This window comes from Phocoena sinus, chromosome 6, assembly GCF_008692025.1.
Source record: "Phocoena sinus isolate mPhoSin1 chromosome 6, mPhoSin1.pri, whole genome shotgun sequence".
In the NCBI taxonomy this organism is placed as follows: domain Eukaryota; kingdom Metazoa; phylum Chordata; class Mammalia; order Artiodactyla; family Phocoenidae; genus Phocoena; species Phocoena sinus.
Window position 1 is genome coordinate 10,009,567 of NC_045768.1, and position 22,866 is coordinate 10,032,432.

The 22,866-nt window shown below is 43.1% G+C and overlaps 1 protein-coding gene and 1 non-coding gene across 10 annotated transcripts in view; one reads left to right on the plus strand and one right to left on the minus strand.

The window, feature by feature from the left end:
- Positions 1–22,866, plus strand: part of MAPKAP1 (MAPK associated protein 1) — a 232,163-nt gene that overhangs the window by 187,959 nt on the left and 21,338 nt on the right. For all 9 annotated transcript variants that reach the window (XM_032634565.1, XM_032634564.1, XM_032634561.1 and 6 more), the window contains one exon: positions 16,666–16,803. In XM_032634565.1, the coding sequence (XP_032490456.1) occupies positions 16,666–16,803 (138 nt within the window). The remainder of the gene's footprint in view (positions 1–16,665; positions 16,804–22,866) is intronic.
- LOC116756205 lies at positions 2,637–2,743 on the minus strand. The gene has a single exon (XR_004350574.1). It is a non-coding gene; the product is annotated as a U6 spliceosomal RNA (small nuclear RNA).

The window sequence follows — 22,866 nt, forward strand, 5'->3', positions numbered from 1 at the left end:
GTTTTGTAAATGTCTCATAATAAAACCTTTTCTAATGTGGGCATTAGTGTGGCTAATTTGTAATAAGTCTCAAAAAGCTCTCAAATGTTCATCCCAACTTGACCGACAGGAGCTTGAGATATGCTGACAGTAGCTTACTAATTAAGAGATGAGCATCAGAATCACATTTGGTTTAAATTGTGGCTCTGTCGACAACCAGCAGTATTAGGCAAGTGTCTTAATCTTTCTGAGGCTTGATTCCATTCTGTTTAAATGGGAATATCAGTGTGCCAGCCTCTTAGGATTGCTGTGGGGAATGAGTCAGATACTCCACTTAGCTTAGCGCAGGGCCTGGCAGTTGGTGACTGTGAGCTGTTAGTGGAGACTGTGAGCTGTTAGTGAGCTGTTAGTGGAGACTGTGAGCTGTTAGTGGAGAGGCAATATAGTGGAAGCTTGGAGGACAGACTGAAGAGTTAGAAGCCTGGGTTCAAACCCTGGCTCATTCATTAGCTGTATCAACACAGTCAAGTGATGCAGAGCCGCAATCTCCTCCTCTGTAAGATGAAGATAATAGTCTGTCTCATAGATAGGGTAATTACGGGGATGAAAAGTCATTATCACACACGCAATACTTAGAAAGGTGCATGGCACATAGCAAGTGCTCAGTAAACAAGAGCTTGTAAGATGATGGTGATTCTGACAGACTAAATAGATGAATTAGCACCCAGTATCTGAATTGGAACACACACAACCTACCTTTTCTCCCCCTCCGTAAACCTCTTTCTCCCTCCTTACAAAAAAAACCTCTAAAGTGGTAAAAATTGTTTATTTAATGTTAATTCTTAAAACATAAAGTTCTTCAGCGTTGTTCTTTCTAAAGATGCTTTTTCTGGTATCTCTCATAGAAGTAAAATTAATAAGGCTGCTCAAAAACAAGCCAGATGCCCAAAAAAGGGGGAGAAAGCACATGTTGTATGATTCCATGTATATAATGTTCAAAAGTACACAAAAGTAATATGTAGAAGTAATGATAGTGGTTATCCTGGAGAGTGAAGAGGCTCTAGTGACTGGTTGGGGGAGCATCTGGGGTACTGGTAAGGTTCTGTTTCTTGATCTGGGGGCTGATTACATGAGTATGTAGACTTTGTGGAAAAGTCAAGTTATATAAACTCTTGGGATTTATACACTTTGTATATTTTCAATTAAAAGTTTGCTAGGGCTTCCCTGGTGGCGCAGTGATTGGGAGTCCGCCTGCTGATGCAGGGAACGCGGGTTCGTGCCCTGGTCCGGGAGGATCCCACATGCCGCGGAGCGGCTGGGCCCGTGAGCCATGGCCGCTGGGCGCTGCGCGTCCGGAGCCTGTGCTCCACGACGGGAGAGGCCACGGCAGTGAGAGGCCCGCATACCGCAAAAAAAAAATTTGCTAAAATAAGAATGCTACTCAGACATCATTTGTGTTTGCCTGCAGTGCTTTCCCAGTAACAGAGGGTCTGCTTTTTCTGAGTGGGTCTAGTTTTAAGAAGCCCAGTAAGTAGCCTGACTGCAGTCAATATAGAGGTCCAGGGTACAAGGTGAGGATTTTCCCAGGTGAGCATAATCCCTGCTGTTCCCCAAGGTGCAAAGCAGTGCCTTGGAAAGATAATCAAGAGCGAGGCTTCTTTGCCCACATTTTTTCCAAAGGCAAAAAGCCAAACTTGAATTCATCAGATTCTGATCTGTATATTCATTCAAAGGAAAAAGTCCACAAAAGGGTCTGTGCAGAGAGCCCAAGTTCTGCAGGCAAAAATGGGTTTGAATCCCAGCTTTACCACTTGCCTGCAGTGTCAGCTTAGACAAGTCCCTTCCCCTTTCAGTCTTAGTCATTTATGAAGTGGGAATTATAATGTTTACCTTTCAAGATTGTGTATGAAAGTGGCCCATAGTAGCTTATCTTAGTGCTGTTGTCATTGTCATTATGTTTATTTTGCCTATTGCTTTCTCTCCTAGTCCACCATCTTTTTTTTTTTAACATCTTTATTGGAGTATAATTGCTTTACAATGGTGTGTTAGTTTCTGCTGTATGACAAAGTGAATCAGCTATACATATACATATATCTCCATATCTCTTCCCTCTTGTGTCTCCCTCCCTCCCAACCTCCCTATCCCACCCCTCTAGGTGGTCACAAAGCACCGAGCTGATCTCCCTGTGCTATGCGGCTCCTTCCCACTAGCTATCGGTTTTACGTTTGGTAGTGTATATATGTCAGTGCTACTCTCTCACTTCGTCCCAGCTTACCCTTTCCCCTTCCCCTTCCTGTGTTCTCAGGTCCATCCTCTAGTAGGTCTGAGTCTTTATTCCCATCCTGCCCCTAGGTTCTTCATGACCTTTTTTTTAGATTCCATATATATGTGTTAGTATATGGTATTTGTTTTTCTCTTTCTGACTTACTTCACTCTGTATGACAGACTCTGGGTCCATCCACCTCACTACAAATAACTCAATTTCGTTTCTTTTAATGGCTGAGTAATATTCCATTGTATATATGTGCCGCATCTTCTTTATCTATTCATCTGTCGATGGACACTTAGGTTGCTTCCATGTCCTGGCTATTGTAGATAGAGCTGCAGTGAACATTGTGGTACATGACTCTTTTTGAATTATGGTTTTCTCAGGGTATAAAAATATGGAACGCTTCACAAATTTGCGTGCCATCCTTGCACAGGGGCCATGCTAATCTTCTCTGTATCGTTCCAGTTTTAGTATATGTGCTGCCAAAGCGAGCACTAGTCCACCATCTTGAAAGTATTTAACCAGGTCACTCAAATTAAGTAGTGGCTCTGTTGGCAAAGTCATGGTGGAGACTTGTCAGGTAGAAATAGATGATGATAGTAATGCAAGTGTCTCTGCCTAGAGCATTGGATCTCAGAAATGAGGTGACTGGAAGCTGGTCCCAGTCACCTCTGAATGCTTCCAGTGGCACACATAGCACCCTCTGGTGGAAAGTCACAACTGAGGAACCTCTAAAATATTAGATGTTGTCAGAACATTTGTTTCTGTTATGAATCTAAATTCAGTCTTTACCATTATAAGCAAAAACTTCATTAATTAATCCTAAGTAATTTTGTGACAATCGGATAAACTGTGCCCACAAGTACTATATCATGCAGTGAATAAATAAGTTCATTTCCTATTCGCATGTAGATGAGCTCAGGTATGTATTAAGACCCTTACTTCCTTCTTGGAAAGCAGATGATAACACCGTTTTCATTCTCACAACAACAAAAGGCTGCACACAGTAGTCCAGAAATTCTTTCTTTCTGAAACAGCATCTACTGCGAAGTTCAGGGCAGCAAACGTTCTTTATGAGCATTCAAGTGAGCAGCTGGATTCTGAGATCAGTAAATAATTTATTTTATTTCAACTGACTAGCCGGGTGCTTCAGATCTTTCCTGACACTGATGGATGGTCTCCTCTGCTCGTCCATCCTGTGTCAGTCAGAGCAGAGATTCCACTTGCCCCCTGTGGCAAGTTCTTCTAAGTGGTAAGTGTCTGTGTGCGGCATTTACCCAGCAGCACTGCTGATTCCACAAAAAACCACCCGTCCACTCTGAGTTAGTGGTACATGAGAGCGCAGAGCCGAGGCTCGGCATTCCCAAGCTCTGCGGTACCATTGTAGCAGCCTGCCTCCTGACTGAGGAGTAGGGGCCAGTGTCCCAGTTTTACTGTCTGCTGTTTGTTTCTGGGAAAGTCAGGGGATAAGAGACTCAGACTTTGATTTGCAAAACCCAAAATTACATCAATTTTCCACCAGACTTTTTTTTTTTTTTTAGTCTCAGCATTTCTTTTAATAACAAATTGTTAACTGAATAATCCAGTGATCAGCAGTGTGTTTTAAGTATACTGTGGTACAGCCATGTACAGAAATGTTATAAAACCTTTGAGAGGAAGCCCTCTCAAAATTTTTCTTGAAATGAGAATGTATCAATATGTTAAAATAGAAAAAATATGGTGCTTTGTGACCACCTAGAGGGGTGGGATAGGGAGGGTGGGAGGGAGGGAGACGCAAGAGGGAAGAGATATGGGAACATATGTATATGTATAACTGATTCACTTTGTTATAAAGCAGAAACTAACACACCATTGTAAAGCAATTATACTCCAATAAAGATGTAAAAAAAAATAGAAAAAATAACATTCACAGTATGATTTGCAGCTATGCAAATATGAGTATATGTACATGAGCACATATATGCCAACACATGTATACATAAATATATATATATTTAAAAATTCCTCCAAGGAAATATATCAAAATGCTAACAATAGTTATCAATGGGTGGTAAAGTTACAAGTGATTTTTTTTCTTTTTTTCCCTGGAATTTTTACAGTGATCACATATGGCTTTTCTGTGGAAAGGAGCTTTTTTCTTTTTTAAAAGCCTTTTCTCTTCATCATATTAAAAAGAGAAATGAATGAAGTAGTGTGTTACTGCCCATCCGGATGTATCATATCTTACTGGTTGTCAAGCAGCATATCCTACATCGTGCCCATCTCCAGTCACAGGCAGAAAGGACAGAAACTCAGGCACAAACACACCCCATCCCAGTGGCAGTGCATTGACTCTAGGGAGCAGCCTAAGCGGCGCGTGCAGCAACCTCGGTTCTCACTCAACCCGCTCCCCATCCCTCACCCAACGTTTCAGGTTGACTTTTTTTTTTTAATTTATTTATTTTTGGCTGTGTTGGGTCTTCGTTTCTGTGCGAGGGCTTTCTCCAGTTGCGGCGAGCGGGGGCCACTCACTGTCACGGCCTCTCCCATTGTGGAGCACAGGCTCCAGATGCGCAGGCTCAGTAGTTGTGGCTCACGGGCTTAGTTGCTCCACGGCATGTGGGATCTTCCCAGACCAGGACTCGAACCCGTGTCCCCTGCATTGGCAGGCAGATTCTTAACCACTGCTCCACCAGGGAAGCCCCCAGGTTTACTTTTTGATGTGATACAGTACTCCTCACACAAGCTGCACGTGGGGACAGACCATTTTAATCCTCTGCTCTATGCCACTCAGTCTGTCCTTGAGGGAAATGCTACCCATCTAGTAAATTTACCCACCAAGCCAGAAATCACCGTCATTCTGGACGCTTCTCCGTCATCAACGGAAACAGACAGGTCAGCCTTGTTGCTTTCTAAAATTGGCCAATCCTGCTTGGCAAAGGACAGCATATGCTGAGATTTCTCACTCCTGCAGAGAATGGTCCATCAGACTTTTATATGAATGAAAAACTTGATTGGAGTCCATTAATGAAACCTGGGACAAAGATCTGATCTTTTTAAATAATAACAGGAAGAATTATAATTTTTAAAAGCAGTTATCGCTTATCAAATGCTTGCTATGTGCCAAGCACTCTGCTGATCACTCTCTTACATGCGTTGTCTCCTGTAATCATAGTACTTTATTAGATAGTACTGATATTATCTCTATTTTTTATTTGAGGAGATTGGGGTAAAGGGAAAATCTAGTAAGTAATGAGGCTGGGATCCAAGACTGTCTGAGGCTGAGGCCTGTGGCTAACAACTAGATCATGCCTTGAATGCGGATCGTCATTGCACTAATGCTCTGTATTTCTATCAATATAACAATGTACGGTATACAGTGAACTTTCACCGCATTACCATATTTAATTGACACAGCACACTGACGATGTTATTCCCATTTCATGACAAAACTGAAGCTCGGAGGAGCTAATGAAATCATGCGATGTATATAAAGCACTTAGTGCTTCCTGGCACATAGCTGTTACTTAATAAGTACTAACTCTCCCTCCCTCCCTGTCAGCCATCAGATATACAGTAGGATATCCAGTCCCAGTAGCAGAACTGGGACTGAAACTCAATCCTATACACTAAATCCCATCACATGACAGATGCGTCAGTCATTAATAACGTCCCTTCGCCAAGGAAGTGATTACTTCTAGTTGGCCAGTTCCAAAAATTCTGCCCATCCCTCACTCTTCTCCCTATCCTAGCATCTGGAGGTCAGTGTCAGTGTAGCACGTGTGCTGCTAGTCCATCCTCCATTCACATTGTTAATCAGTCACTGCACTTCTTCCCTCTGGGCCCAGACATGACCTCAGAATCATTTCCAACACAGCCTTTTTTTTTTTCTTCACCACGTGGCATGTTGGATCTTAGTTCCCCGACCAGGGATCGAACCCGCACCCCCTGCATTGGAAGCACGGAGTCTTAGCAACTGGACCACCAGGGAAGTCCCATCCAGCACAGCCTTATAAGCAGTCCCTACCAATCAGTTGGCGTTACTTCATTCTTAAGTTGAAATCTATTTGCCATCCATGCTCTGTCAACCTGGAAAACTCAGCAAACAAAGCCATCATTCCTGTATTTCCAAAAAGTATTTTTGGACTATTTCATCTTGTCTGCTTCCCTTCCATGTTGGGCGTAAAAGTACAGGTGCCCTTTAAGTGTAGACCTTGCCTGAGCTTATACCAAGTTGAGATTTTTTTCCATTAACTTGAGCTCCTGTATGCTTGACCGTAGGATCAGGCACTAAGACATGGGTGCTACCCAAACATGCCAAGGCTGGCAGGTTGAAGTAGGTTTGGGGAAATTGAATCTAAAAGGGTCAGATAGGGGCTTCCCTGGTGGCGCAGTGGTTGAGAGTCCACCTGCCAATGTAGGGGACACGGGTTCGTGCCCCGGTCCGGGAAAATCCCACATGCTGCAGAGTGGCTGGGCCCGTGAGCCATGGCCGCTGAGCCTGCGCGTCCGGGGCCTGTGCTCCGCAACGGCAAAGGCCACAACAGTGAGAGACCCACGTACCGCAAAAATAAATAAATAAATAAAAGGGTCAGATGGTTAATGCCAGCCATGATCTAAGAAGCCCATAGTATACTATCAATAAGTTCTTGTTGGCTGGCTGACGGAAACTGAATTACAACACACCAGCCAAGGGGCTGCCCATAAACCCATGTAAGACTCAAGGCAGAGAAAGGTCAAGACATGACCATAGCATACCTCTCATTTATATGGTACTTTAAGGCAGTGGTTCCTACCATGACCGTGTATCAGACTCACCAACTCCCTGGCCTCATACCAGACCTGCTGGCTCAGAATCTCTCCTTAATTATGGGGTTTGGGAAATGCAATCTCACAGTATTCAAAGGACTTTCTTACCCCTTATCTCTTTGTCCAACGCTTGTTTTTACTTATTGGGCAGGTCAGCCTGGTTTTCCCAGCACAGGGTCTCAGGCTGAGAAATGTTTTGATAGTTGTGCCACTTGTGCTAACTTGACTCCTTCACCTTATCATTTGTCCATATTGACCATCCCTATGTCACCAAAGGAATATGTTACTGAATACGTAATATACCATGAATCCCATCTGTGTCATTACTGCATATATAATCTAACATAATTCTGCATAGGATATACAAATTCTGTATAGGGTTTACAGATAAAGATTATATTATAAAACAACCTCTACCAGAAGTTTCCATGGTTACCTCCATTATCTCTTCATAAAACAATCCATATGCATAATCATAACACTTGTGATCACAGTAGTTTTTTAACAAAAGCATCAAGTACAGTAGCACATACCTTAGAGAAAGCAAAGAGATTTCATCTCATAAACAACTCCAAGTTTGTAATGGCTGCCCAGAGCATTGTGCTGAGGTAGCATCTCAGGCTGCATCTGAGGGCAACATAAACTCTGTGATTGATTAAAAATGTCTGCCTTGGGCCTGAGCATGATGAGAGGCAGCATGTTTGCCATCTGTTGTCTTTCCTGGTTTATCCTATTGCAGTTATTATTTAACCCTCCGGTCAGTACCTACAAGCCAGCACTCAAAGAAGACCTTATCACAGTATTATTTTTTAATATGTACTGTGCAAACTTAAGAGACACATTACAACACAAAACTACGTGAGTGGAAGCAACAGCTGTGGCCTGGACTTTATTACTCCTCAAGCTCACTCTGACACTGAAAGTAGGTCATGTGCTTGTATGAATAAAATATCCGCCCCTGTTATTTTCCAATGGGATACCTATGGAGTATAGTTCAAGTCATTACGTAATCTGAAAATTCATGTTCTTAAGAAATGGATTGATCTTCCTTCCACTCTTCCATTTCATATTGAATACTAAGGAGATACCCTTCTCCATTCAAAGGCACTAAAACGTTCATGAGGAGACTTGCATCATGTTTAACTCCAGGATCCCCGGGTCCTTGAGTAATTTGAGAATGCAAATTCTAGCATTCTAATGTTCTTTAAAATATTTATTTATTTATTTATTTATGGCTGTGTCGGGTCTTAGTTGCAGCACGCAGAGTCTTTCGTTGTGGTGCACGGGCTTCTCTCTAGTTGTGGTGTGCGGGTTTTCTCTCTCTAGTTGTGGTGTGTGGGCCCCAGAGCACATGGGCTCTGTCGTTGTGGCATGCAGGCTCCAGAGCGTGTGGGTTCTGTAGTTGCGGCACATGGGCTCTCCAGTTGTGGCACGCAGGCTCTCTAGTTGTGGGCTTAGTTGCCCCACAGCATGTGGGATCTTGGTTCCCCAACCAGGGATCGAACCTGCGTCCCCTGCATTGGAAGGCGGATTCTTAACCACTGGACCACCAGGGAAGTCCCAGCATTCTAGTGTTAATAGTAATAAACTAGCAATAAATTCTAGTATTAAATAATTGTTCTATCCCTGTTGTGACAACATTTTCTGAACCAAAATTTGGAATAGAGTTTATCAAATCCTAATGAATTTATGAGGTAGCAGGACAGATACTATCAAGACTGCCTCCAGAAAATTTCTTTACCACATTAATGCTTAATGCAGTGATCAAGTCAAGGGAAAATCCCCTGACAGGGAATATCGGAAACTCGAGAGGCTTTTTCTAACTGTATACTTTCCTCTCTGCTCCCAGATCTACCCTTTTGAGAATTCCTGTTCAGCAATCCACGGTTACTAGTGACAATGTGTCAGGCTCCTCAGATGGCTGAGAAAGAATTAAGAATTGGAAAACGTTGAGAACCACTGGCATAATGGAATTAGTGGGAATCGGATACGTGAGAGTTTGCCAAGGTTCCGTATTCTTTTTACCACTTCCTCATCCTTGGCACTTGAGCTCTGACAATGTACTGGGGCCTGGGCGTCGGGACGATCAGGTTTTTCCTCATTCTGCAGGTGATATTATAAATTCTCTTAGGAAGCACAGCATTACTGTTGTGTTTGTGGCGCACGGTCTTTGTTGCTTCGTGGCATGTGAGATCTTCCTGGACCAGGGCTCAAACCCGTGTCCCCTGCACTGGCAGGCGGATTCTTTTTTTTTTTTTTTTCTTTTGCGGTACGCGGACCTTTCACTGTTGTGGCCTCTCCCATTGCGGAGCACAGGCTGTTGGACGTGCAGGCTCAGTGGCCATGGCTTATAGGCTCAGCCGATCCGCAGCATGTGGGATCTTCCCGGACCAGGGCACGAACCCGTGTCCCCTGCATCGGCAGGCGGACTCTCAACCACTGCGCCACCAGGGAAGCCCTGGCAGGCGGATTCTTAACCACTGCACCACCAGGCAAGCCCCTATACTGTCATGCATTTGATCACTGTAAACATAATGCATAGTGAGACAAAGTGGGTCTTTTTAAGCCCTAGCTTGGTAGTATGGGATGTGAATTATGGTTATAGCTGTCATTAATGGGTGACATCAGACAAGTCATATCCCCGCCCTGAGCCTCAATTTCTTCATATGGGAAATGAAAGCCCCAGACTTGGTGATCTCTCATTAAGCCCAAATAGCCTTTGTGTCTGATCCTGTGGGTAAATTCAGAGAAGTATCAAAGACTTCCCTGCCTGCTCTGTAGATGCTATCGATTGGCTGTATAAATTCAGCAAAATCCACTCTGGCTAAGAGTTGTTCAGTGACACTCCCCAGGGACTTTTCCAGGCTTTCATAGGCTCTAGGTAACCTGAAGACAAGAGGACTGCAGAATTGTATAAAAAGCTACTCCAGGATTTAACAGCAGTGGGGCTTTTGTAGTCTTGGATTCACAGTTGTAGGAAATTGATGAATGAACTACAGCTCATGATGTCCAAGCAAATAAGCAATAACTCAGGAAATACACTGAGGCATGGAATGTTAAATGCCCTAATTTTTGCCAAACTGGTGTTTCAGCTTACTAGAAGGGTATTTTAAGTGTGCCTTGTGGGGCAGCTGTGCCTTCTAAGAGTCAAGCATATAGGAAACAGCTGACATGTCGGAACACACACGGACTGGACTTAGTCCCATAGACCTGGGCTTCAACCCCAGCTTTGCCGTTTCCTAACTTGATTCACCCTGGTCAAGTACATCATTTCACCTTTCTGAGGTCATTTTTAATAATAATTTTGATAATAATTGAGCCTTTATTATGTGCCAGGCACTCTGCTCTTTTGTACATGCTTAGGCCATTCTACCTTCATGACACCCTAGGAGTTGGTACTGTTGTTTCCTCATTTTACAAAGGAAAAAGCTCAGGCTCACCGAGGGAGAAGTAACTTTGCCCGGGATAATACCAGTGAGATCAAGATCTCCAGATCCATGACTTGGAGACCTTGTAGGGCAGGGGTTCCCTAGCACAAACGTTTCCACAACTTCCAGATGTGAGAACGTTCTTCCTGATGTTGAATTGAACTCTTGGAGGTTGCTGGGAAGAGGTTTGCCCTCTTGGTGATGGGAGGTTATTGCAAGGATTCGTGGGGATGAGGGCACTGGGCTTCCCAGGTGGACAGTTGTTCTGGATCCTGGTGCTTCCAGTACTGGGGTATAGAGCTGATCCCGGAGAGAATCACCTCCCACCCCCACCCCAGACTAGCGCCGGGCAGGTCCCTTGTTCCTATCCCTCCCAGGGCTCTCTGAGCTCACTCCCCTGTCCTGACCCTCATCACTGGGTCTGTATCACATCCCTTAGCCCAGTGCCTGACTCCGGGTAACAATAGTCATGAGAAGTAGTCGTATATGTCACTAGCTATGGATTAAGCACTATTCCAAGCACTTCTACAAGTCTTACTTCACTTAATCCTCGTAACAAGCCCATGAGGTGGATTTTATTATCATCACCATCTATTTATAGCAACTTTCCCAAAGTCACATAGTTAGGAAGTAGGGAAGCTGATACCCGAACTCAGGACTCTGTGACTCCAAAGTCCCCTATTCCTAACCTCTCTGCACTACTGCCTTTAAATGTAAAATGGGCTGCTACTGCCTTCCTGGTAGAGATGTGGTGAGCTCTCATTAAGTTGCTACACACAAAAGGACCCAGCGCAGGGGCTGCCCCAAGTAGGTACCCAGTCTGTGTTAGCAGAAGATGATATACAGGGCTCATTTCCTCTTATGGAAATCTTTTGGTTAGCTAAAACAGACAAGGGTCTCCTTGTGATAACTCTAAAGCATTGGACAAATAGTCTCCCCAGAGAGTTGTATATACATTATAGTTGCATTTTTGTTTATTTTGGGCTGTCTTGTTAAGGAAGGATTTATGTGCTGGCGTTGATGGAGGACAGCAATCAGGCAGTGTTTTCTGCCTTTGACAGTTGGTGTGATAGTTTGCTTCCAGTGAAGTTTGACTCACTGTATCTGGAAGCTGTCAGAAGTGAGAACATGAAAAGGTCATGACGGATGGCTTTGGATAAGTGGGTTGGGGAGGAGAGCTGGTTAAGGAGACAAATGTTTCCGAGGGAGGGGCTGACTCCGGCTGCTTCGGGCCAGCCCCCATCCTCTCCTCCTTCTCACCGGCTGGGCTGCTGGGGTGGAGCCTCCCCAGGACCATTTGTCAGAGTGGCACCGGGTTGGGCATAACGCAGCTCCTGGGGGCCCTTCCCAGCAGTCCAGCCCCTCAGGGACTGGAGAACTGCTAGGTGGAAGTAGTCTTCAGTTTAGGATCACTTCTCATGATTACCAGTTACAGAATTTAACATACTTACTTCCTCACATTTTAAAAATTGGGAGGGAGTTCCCTGGCGGCCCAGTGGTTAGGACTCCACGCTTTCACTGCCAAGGACACAGGTTCAACCCCTGGTCGGGGAACTAAGATCCCACAGCTACATGGCGTTGCCAAAAATAAATAAATAAATAAAATAAAAAAATAAAAATTGGGAAAGAGTACTGAATTCTGAAGTAGAAACAAACAAAGTCAACTTTTAAAATGATGTTTTTTATTTTTGGTGAAATTTCTACTTTGGAAAAATATAGAAAAGGATGTAGTCCCACTGGCCAGAGTTGACCACTCTTACCAATATGAAGCATATCCTTTTGATCTCTTTTCTATAAATATTTTTCACCTAGTGTCATAAGAAATTTTCCAAGTCAGAGCTTTTCTTACACATAATTTTTCATGGTTGCATTGTATTCTAACATGGTTGTATTAACTCTTGTTGGCCATTTAGGTTGGAGAAATGTAAACTTAACAAAAGCCAGCTTCTTCCCTTGTTTTCTTGGACGTATGTTTATAATTTGAATTACTATAAAGTAGTGCATAAATGACACTTTAAGGAGTGCCTCTGCCTTTCCTTCAGTGACTTTACACAAAAACTTTTCAGAACCATGCTCAGTGGTCAAACAGAAGAATATTGATAGGATTCCATGCTCCAGTTTGCCATGTATGAACAAAAATAGGTGTACATTTATTGGCACATTTGAATATTATTTGTTCCTTGGTGAAAATTGAGAGAGGAAACTAAAGACTAGGTGGGCAGAATTTCTTATCACATCTTCTTGACTTAGCTGAATGGGGCCGTGCAGAGCAGTAGAAAGTATCATACCTGGGAACCAGATGGCTCTGAGTATGAACACAGCTTTCCCACTTAAAAGCTCCCCAGCCTTGGGCTTCCCTGGTTAAGAATCCACCTGCCAGTGCAGGGGACACAGGTTCGAGCCCTGGTCAGGGAAGATCCCACATGCCACGGAGCAACTAAGCCCATGCGCCACAACTACTGAGCCTGTGCTCTAGAGCCCGCGAGCCCCAACTGCTGAGCCCGCACGCCTAGAGCCCGAGCTCTACAAGAGAAGCCACCGCAGTGAGAAGCCCACACACTGCAACAAAGAGTAGCCCCTGCTCACCGCAACTAGAGAAAGCCCACATGCAGCAACGAAGACCCAACGCAGCCAAATCAATCAGTCAATCAATCAATATCCCCAGCCTTAGACAAGTACCATCATCTCTCCTAGCCTATGTTATGTAAAACACCTCGCACAGTTCCTGCAGAATAGTGCAGTGGATGAGGGGACAGATTCTGGAACCAGATTACCTGGCTTTCTTCAAATTCCAGCCTTGCCACTTTGTAGCTGTGTAAACTTGGGCAAGTTACTTAACCTCCCTGTGTTTCAGGTTCCTCATCTATAAAATAGGGAAAAACATAGTAACCAACTTCATAAGGTTGTTGTGAGATTTGAATCAATGCACACAAAGGATTTCTAACCTTTCTGGCACATAGTTGGTACCAGTTAATGCTTCACCGCTCTTTGCCCCTGACCTGGCCTGTAGTACCAGCCTGCAAACTGGTTTCCTCTCCACCAGGCTGCCTCCTCCTGTTTGCTTCCCGGCTGGATTCCACAGACTGTCTTCAACAGTAGTAGGGTCTGGGTGTGCTCAGGAAAATGGGCTCCGGCAGTGGGCTGCCACTGTCCAGCAAGAGCGAATAGGGTCCTGTGGGGCCGTGTGCCCTGCTTTAAGAAGCTGGACTCACGTATCTCAAGTAGGGTGAGGTTATTTAATGTACAAAAGGATTTTTCCCGTCAGGAAAGATTCCCCTACAGGTTTCTTTAAATAGTGACTCCTCTAGGCAGGCGAGTGTTTTACAGATCATTAACTACTTGACTGAAAGCCTGCAGGGCAGAGAAACTTAAAACTAAAGTGTTGGGAGCCCCTGCCAATTACAGATCAATCCAAAATGAAGATAAAGTATCTCTGAAACTAGAAGTCACTGGGAAAATGTGATTTGATTCAGAAAAAAATCTGATTTACACGCATCTCTTTTGGAACTCACCACTTGTTTAAACGGTGTTCCACCTGCCTGCCTGGCTTGAATCTAGTGCGCTTGTCTCCCACATCTTCATCCCCAAACTGCAGGCTTGGGGTTCCCCTCTGTGAACAGTGACTGCACAATAACCCCAGGAAAGGGTGTCTTTGGGAAAGTGTTCTTGTGGCCGAGCAGAGCTTAGGCAATTGATGCAGAGATGCAACCCATAATGGATGAACTATACAGTAAGAATTTGCAGATAAAAATAATAGAAGTTAAAGTGTACTTTACATGATAAAAGAAAGATGAAAGAGGACGAGAGTCTGTTATATCTGAGATGGTTACAAGAGTCCTGCTTTGTGAAGTAGGCTCTGTTGAAAAGATTGATGCAATGGGGAGTGACCTTGGCTTGGAGCAGGAGCTGGTGATGTATGTATGCGCATCCCTCTGCTAAATGGACCCAGATTTGTAGCACTAATATACATGGGAGCCCAGAACCAAACTCACTACGGCAATAAATCAACAGCCACTTTGGGTGTCATTTCTGGTTTATATTCCACTATTGTTCTATCACTTAAATTCATGTCACTATCATCTTTTCATCTGGAACAGTTTTATATAATTTTCCAGTGGAGTTACCTGACAAATCCTATCAAATTAACAAGCTACATTAACAATATTGACTGACTACGGCTTCAGGAGTTGCAGGGCCGTAGAACAAAATTTTAAAACCATGTCTCTGATGATGATCTTTCCCCCTCCCTTTCTGAGAAAGGAATGTGGGGCAGGGTTTATTCCACATAAGAGATCTGCACATTTATTTTGCTCTGCTCGTTTTGACTTTTATAAATGTCAAAACAAGAAGCAGAAGGGAAAAAAAAACACTACCAACAACCACGGTGTAAGTACTTTTCTTCTTTCAGGGAACTATAGAAATGTCCAGATCTTTAACATTTAATGACCAAATTGGAGGGAAGAGTGTAACTGGGTAATCTATTTTAAGTGAAATGTAATAAAATTGGTCTCCTGATACATTCTCGCCCTCCTGAAATCATCTAGACCTGGACGTCCAGAGTCAATTGGGCTTACGACGTTATGCCTAATTGAAATACGGTGTTCCTGAAATATGTCTAATGACAAATTCCAGCATTCGATTAATAAAAAATACCAATTGTTCGTCTTTTCCAAAGACCACACGGTAATGACCAGGGTCAAGCAACTGAACTGCAGTGTCTCCTTCAGACAGCAGGCGAGACTCTTCCGTAGTCTGTCCAGTCTCCTGCCTTTGTCTGACTGCTGTTTGGGATTTCTTTATTCATATAAAATAGAGATGAATGGAGTGTGTGGCAGAACTAATCACTAGGATTTTGTTTGTTTTCTTTTTTAATTTTAAATTTGGTCTGACTGTGGTCATTGTGTTCTTTTGATTTTTGTTTTTTAATTTAGCTATTTCTTTTATCTACCTTATCTTATGGCCTACTAAGTTTTCTCACATTATATTTTTAAATTTCTAAGTGTGATCCATAGGATGAAATATGTTAATTCTGGTTGTCTTTTCTGTTTCAGTATGAACTCTTGGTTGTTTTAATTATTTCTTATATTTTTACTTCGTTTTGCTTTTTTTCACTTTGAGCCTGACCTTTAAACTGTGGCCTAAAAATTAATTAGTCTTAAGATTCCATCTGGGGTCCACTCTGGAAGGATATTGAAGGGTTTTGTTTCACTTCATGAACAGATTCCTCGATTTTCAGTAAAAGGAAAAAGAGAGCATCTAGCCGAAACCTTTGTGTCAGGCTGGGCACCTTCTGCTTGGTGATACCAGGAGAGCAATTGCTGTGCGTTTCTGCAGTTACCCCAGGACACCCTCGATCCCTGGCGTTACCTTGGTTCTCCTAACACCTTTGCTCCCAGTCACTGCACAGTGTGTTATGTCTTTCACAGCTCTGAAAATGAAACCTGAAGTCCCTGTAGTTAATGTTCTGGATTCCTGTTAGAAAGTCTTTGTTACATAAAGTGCACACCCAGTGCTGTCTCTCCATCGGTGGAGAAGCAGTGACCTCCACAGCCTGACGCCAGGCTCCAAGACTTGAACTTGGAATGTTTAGTGTGAAGGATCCTTTGATCTTCCTGTGACTTCCTTTAAGTACAGTATGGATAATTATTTAGTGTCAGAGAATTATTTAGTAAGAGAGAGAGATTTTTCCTATTTTTAGTGTGCAGGATTTTTCCAGATCAGAAACTCTTCATTGGTAGCCTAGGTATTTAGGCATAGGTGATGTTACAGCTTTATCTGTCCAGCCCAGATCTTCTAATGCAAAACAAAACAAAACAGAGACCACTGATCAAAATTGTTTAAATGAACCTTATCTCATGGTAACTATATTTCATTAACAAAATGTAGATAAACTCTATATTGTATCTGTGTTATATCTAAGGAGGTAAGCTTCTTAATACCTTTTTATATGGTTTTTGATTGTTCCCCCTCCCCGGCTCCAACCCCAGCCCACCCACCCGGGAAGCCAGACTGCAACTTCTCTGTGCCATTTGGAATCTCCTTATGTCTGTCTTAAGAAGCCTATGGCATTCCCCAAAGCCCTAGAAAGAGCTCATGTTCATGCAATTTAGGATTTATAAGACAGGCCAAATGATTACACTGAAATCACTTACACCTTGTACTTCTTGTGGCTTCTTTTTCGTCCTCCCCTTGGCCTTACAGGTATCTCTGGAGACAAAGTAGAGATAGACCCAGTTACGAATCAGAAAGCCAGCACTAAGTTTTGGATTAAGCAGAAACCCATCTCAGTCGATTCTGACCTGCTCTGTGCCTGTGACCTTGCTGAAGAAAAAAGCCCCAGTGAGTAGTCCCTTTTATTTATGTCTCCTTCCGCTCTTCCTCCCTTCCCTTCTGCGTGCTGGGTACCAGGAGAATATATTGCCACTGTGTCCTTTTTTCCTTGGGTCTGTTTAATTCATTACCAGAAATTTCTTTTAATTAAATGGGATTGTATTACGGTGCCCAGAGCCTGACATTGGCCCCTGTTCTGTTCAGTCTTGACGGCAGTAGAGAACCTCACAGTGGTTCCTGACCTCAGTAGCCCCCCGCTGAGGGCTGGGGGCACAGGGGCAGATTCCTGACGGGAATCTGCACTCACCAGAGCCCTCATTTCACTTTGTGCTCCTTTCCCCTTCCCGTTTGGGTACTGGACCTGTCAGACCTGGACCTGCCTTCCTTCCGTGCCAGATCGAGGGAAGTTGGAGGATTTCCTGTGGTGGCTGAAGACTAGATTTAGATATCCATCATGCCAGAGGTGTCATCACCCTCCAGATTATTGGCAGCTGCATGACCTACCAGCTCGTAATTAAACTCCTGCCTGGTCCTGCAGAAGAGATCACTGCTGGGTTGGCACTCCTCTGTTTAAATTATCAAAGTAGATATAATCTGGGTGTATATTTTAGCGTATTATATTTTTGCAGTTAAGTAATTGAGTGTAGGCTTTAGATTAATCATTTTTAGGGCTTCAGTCCCATCAAGAGGCAGAAAGGACACAGATTGCAGTGATATTCCTCCATGGAAGAAAGGATGATGTGTTAGTTGCCTGGAGAAGGCTAGAAGACAGTGGTTCTCAAATCCAGTGCGTTACCGGCACTGCCTGCAGAGCCTATTTAGAACACAGCCACCCAGGACCCACACCAGTAGGTTCTGATTTAGTAACTTGCAGTGTGACCTAATAAGCACCCAATTTGTGTTAATCCCCTTTATTCCAGTGTCTGCTAAATTGGGGAACAAATATAAGGAATTACATACTTAAAAGGAACAGTAAGAAATCTAAAGGACAGCAAGTGTCTATAATATGGCTCAAATTTTTGAGATGAAACTGATTAAACAGGGGCTTAAAGAACAAAAACTCGGCCTGCGAACTGGGCACATATACCACTTGGCCTCATTTATGGTTGGGTATTTAATTGTTTTGTCAAATACAGCAGTGCTGGGCTACATGGTCTCCTCTTTTCAACTCATTAGCCTACAGCTTAGCAAGAAGGGAGAACATAGTGGTGCAGGGGAAAGGAGTAAAGCCATGCCCACCCCACTTCCCACCATTCCTGTCATCCCAGTGAGGCCTCGATGGCTTGCAGAGGCAAGATGGTTGCCAGAAGGAGTGGTGAGAAAATCGCCTGCTACTCTTGGGCCCTTGCCCCAAGGCGGCCAGATTCCGTCTGCCTTTAGATAAACATCTTCTTCCTAATCCTCTCACTCCAGCCAGTCAACCAGTAAAAATTTCATTGTTCCAGCATCTTTCTTCCCAAGAACTCAGAATGCTTTGAAAAGTAACATTTTATAAATTCTCCATGTCTCTGAGAAATGAAAGGCAATCACTTACACGTTGCATAGGGGGATAAACTGGAGTGGAGAGGTTAGAGAAAGAGCTAGAAATAGGATTCAGATTTCCCTTACATTCACACCAAGACACTCACTGTGTCCAGGAGGGCTGTGATTCAGGCACCAAACGGTAAAGGATGTAACACACCCAACCTAGGAGGGAATGAAACAGATGCACAGCTACCACCTTTCTGTTGCCTCTTAAGGTCATTCAGTCAAAAAGTAATGTAATTATCACACATCTGTGAAAGCGAGGCCAAGTTCCAAGCATTAGGGATCCAGAGCAGATGTGGGCCCCACCATTTCAATACGACTGTATTGACAGTCGAGCAGGAGAGTCTTTTGTTGTATTCTTAGACCCACGGAACGGTTCTGTGTAAAAACCGCACATGTAGGTTTTATAGAGGTTTCCCCCTCTCTCACTCTGGCCCCAGAGATCTAGAACTATGACACTTTCCTGAACAGAGAGGCACACTGCCTGCCCCAGTGAGATACTTCTGAGTCCCCGTCCCCAACACAGCACTTTCAGACCTTGTCCCTCAAAGCTCTGGGTTCTCAGGGGCCGGGGTGTGTGTGTGTGTGTGTGTGTGTGTGTGTGTGTGTGTGTGTGTGTGTGTGTGTGTGTGTGTGTGTGTGTGTAGGGCAGAGTTGGGCATGAGGCCTCCCCTTCAAACAAAGGATTCTGCATTTAATCCCTACCAGTTTGGGGATCCTGCACTTAAAAAGTCAATTGATAAAAAGGATTTTGCTGTTTTCAAAAAATGTTTGAAAGTTGCAGGCTCACAGAATAAAATTCAGACTCCTCAGCACAGCCTTTACAGACCTTGACTCCTCCAAGCTCATAGCCCATAATTTCTCATCCTGAACTTGAGCTGTGGTCACTGTGAACTACTGGCACACGAACACACCTTGAATTTTGTGCTTCCGCTTTTCCCATTGCCAGGAATACACCTCCACCCTGACCCTCTCTTTAATTCATGGACACCTCAGTTTCCTCACACCCGGCCCACTCATTTTTCAAGATCCAACTCCAATGTCAGACTCTCTCTGTAATTTTGCCCCCAGGTGTTTGCACACACCTCTAGTAAAGCAGCTCACACACTGAGCTGTGTTTATTTGAGGTCTGTTTTTACACAGAACCTGTCTCCCACCCCCATCTCCATGCTTAACTCATTGACCAGAGACTGGTTTCTGTATTTTCGTTCCCTAGCACAGTGCCTGCAGGGTTATCCTCAGTGAATGTCTTGAAATAGAACTTAATGAGGCCAGAATCGAGAAACCGAAAGTTATTCAACATAATTTATGTTGTAAAGTGCCCAAAACAAAAATGTATTAAATGAATCAGCTTGATGCTATTTTTTTTTTATGATTTCCAGTATCTTCATCAAATTAATTCATTGACTTAATCTAAAAAGTTCATCTTCAAGAACATCATCAGACCACAGAATTAACCTATGTGGCTGCTGCTTCTCCTTCTTTTTTTAAAGGATTAATGGTAACCCTTTTTATCTTTTGTGTCTGTTGAACCTTAGAAAAAACTTATTTTAACAACACTAAAGAAATGAAAGTCACTATATTTCATAAGTTTAGCCTGTGATCTTTATCAGCATAGTGATGTATGTTTGTAGTTGAGTTTACGTCAAAAATTCTTGGGGCCTTCTTAAACGAATTATGGCAAAGAGAGAGAGTCTAGAAGTAGATAAGGTTTTTGATTTCTGCAGTATATTTCCTTTTTCATGTTTTTATCTCTCATAACACAAGTGTCTTGCCGAAGACTAGAACGTGTGACCAACTGGAATAATTTAGTTGTGAAAACAGAGCAGACATGTTATTAAACAGCCTTCTTTACAAAAAGGCATTAACTGTTGGGAGGATAATGAAGTTGTCCCCAGTCTTACTTGAGACATGTTTGTCAGAATTTTGAACAGAAAAGAAACGGTTTTTAAAACCTCAAATATGGCCAGTTTGCAGTGTTTATTGAAAAAGCTGCTGTCAAACCATTAATTTGGTCGTCATACAGGACACAACTCAAGTTTAATTGATGCTGTATCCAAAAAGTATGTGAATAGCTGACTTGGCAAAGGGACTGAGCATTAGAGCGCCTGCAGTGAAACACGTAATTACATATATCGTGGAATCAGAAAGACCCAGACTCTGAAGCCATACTCCATAAATAGCAATTCTATGGCTCTCTTTCCTTCCCCTAACTTCTACCTCATAGGCCATGTTCTCATAGGGAAGATTTATTGCTCTGTCCCTGTGAGTGTTTAAGACCTGGAACTTAATGACTAAATAGATACATGCCTTTAAAAAAATTGTACGTATAAATATGGACGCTTACAAAAGTTAGTTGAGAAAATCAGTGTGTCAACGGCCCTGAGAAATTAAGAACACATTCTGCCTTAATAGAGTAAAAAAAAAAAAAAAAAAAAAAGCTGTACGCTGCCATTATTATTCAAATCAGTGATTTCTAAGTCTGATTTTGCCACTCCTTAGGATATCTTTTGCTGTTTGAAGGATGTCACAAATCTCTAAAAGATGAATTAATTCTAATTTCATTTTAACTGAACAAAGACGTATACATCATATAGGAGAATGTTTCCATCAGAAATGACCATGGTTAAATTGTCTCAGAAATAATTCTCCATCCTTATACAGGTCTAGATGTAGGCTTTAAATGCAGTGGACACTCTTTTTAAGTACTAGCCTCAAATTCCAACACTGAAACAAAAGAAAGGGACCTTTCTGTGAAATTAGCACCCGTCGGGGACTCCTGGGCTGTATTTAAATAAAGTACCAGACTTAAGCGTGCCAGGTCTGGTTTTATCGTAAGAAGGTCGTGCAGGTTTAGAGTCTTTAAAGGAAGCAGCCTATCATTAAGAAATCATGTTTAAACTTTAATAAAGTAGCTGTCGTCTTTATAGCTGAAAAGAGCTCTGTATCTCAATTAAGTATAGATGATCTAAAATCTTAAGGAAGTAACGTAATAGAGGTAACCTGATTACATTCTCTTGCAATAGTATAATTTAAAGGAAATCGGATTCTGTTGATGCTGGTTGTGTTGGTGGGGGATTGTTTGTTTGTTTTTTTTTTGGTCCAAAACACTGTTTGGATTCAGGGCAGGAGCTCTTTGAGATTGTGAGTTAACCACAACTGCAGGAGACTCTTAAGCCCTCGTGAATAGAACCTGCTGGATATTTGAGATGAGATTCAGTTAAGGTTATGAGTTAAATTAGCTGGGTTTATTGGTGACCTCCCACTTAAATGAATCTTTCTTTTCGTAAGTACTTGACAAGATCTGTAAAGTAGTGTATTTAATTTACTAATTAAATTAAAGCTACTGAATAATGATTTGTCCACATTGATTTAGCTTAAATAGAAAAGACCAGCATTGTTGTGATCTTCAGCAACCTTAATGGCCGAGCCAGTTAGACACAAAGGCCTCTTGTGTTTTATAGGTCAGAAGGACATAGGTAAGCCCAGGCTGTAATTGAATTGCCTGCACTGCACCCTGCAGTTGCAGATTTCCTTTGCCTTCCCGTTCCATTGTTGCACTGGGGCTTAAGAGAATGTTAACGTGGTAATAGGCACAGGGCCTTCCCCATTATACGTCTTGCTATCGAGCGGTTCTGCATGACTAGTTAAAGAAGATGGCAAGAAGATTAATGAAAGCAGGGCTAATACAGAAGGGGGTACTTTTGTAAGACTTCTACCGAGGAGATATTAGAGCTGAACCAGAGCTTGGCTTTTTCTTTATCCTGTGACCTTTGAACCTGCCTTACTGTTGAGAGCTGCCAGGGAAGTCGACATTTTGATTGATGTTGGTACACGAGTCAGTCTTTCCCATTGAATTCCACATCTGCACAAAAATAGCTTTTCCAGCAGAATTCATACTGGCTACAAGCGATAGCCAAATTGATGGCCGAAATGCTTTTATGTCGTTTGCATTTAAACCTAAAGGTATTTGATGGTTTAATTCTGTATCCAGTTTTCATAGATTATAAGCATTCACTTATATGTTGTTTTTTTGTTTTGTTTTGTTTTTTGCGGTACGCGGGCCTCTCACTATTGTGGTTTCTCCCGTTGCGGAGCACAGGCTCCGGACGCGCAGGCCCAGCGGCCATGGCTCACGGGCCCAGCCGCTCCGCGGCATGTGGGATCTTCCCAGACCGGGGCACGAACCCGTGTCCCCTGCATCGGCAGGCGGACTCTCAACCACTGCGCCACCGGGGAAGCCCCACCACTTATATGTTCTTAATGGGTTTATCAACTCATGGTGAAAGGCCAGTATTAAAGAGTATTCAAAGATTTGCAAGCAGAGCTCCAAGGAGGCTTTATGGAGGAGTAAAAGCAGCCATCAAACAAACCCTTCACCATTCTTAGAAAAGAAACATCAGTCTGAGGGCCCAGGCAAACTGACTTGGAGGTTTTTGTAAATAAAGCAAAGTGTGTGTTTTTGGAAAGCTTTCCATGGGGGAGTCTGAAACCTTGCCTCCGCACCCCACCTGAGCCCCAGCTTAGAGGCTGTCTTGATCCATC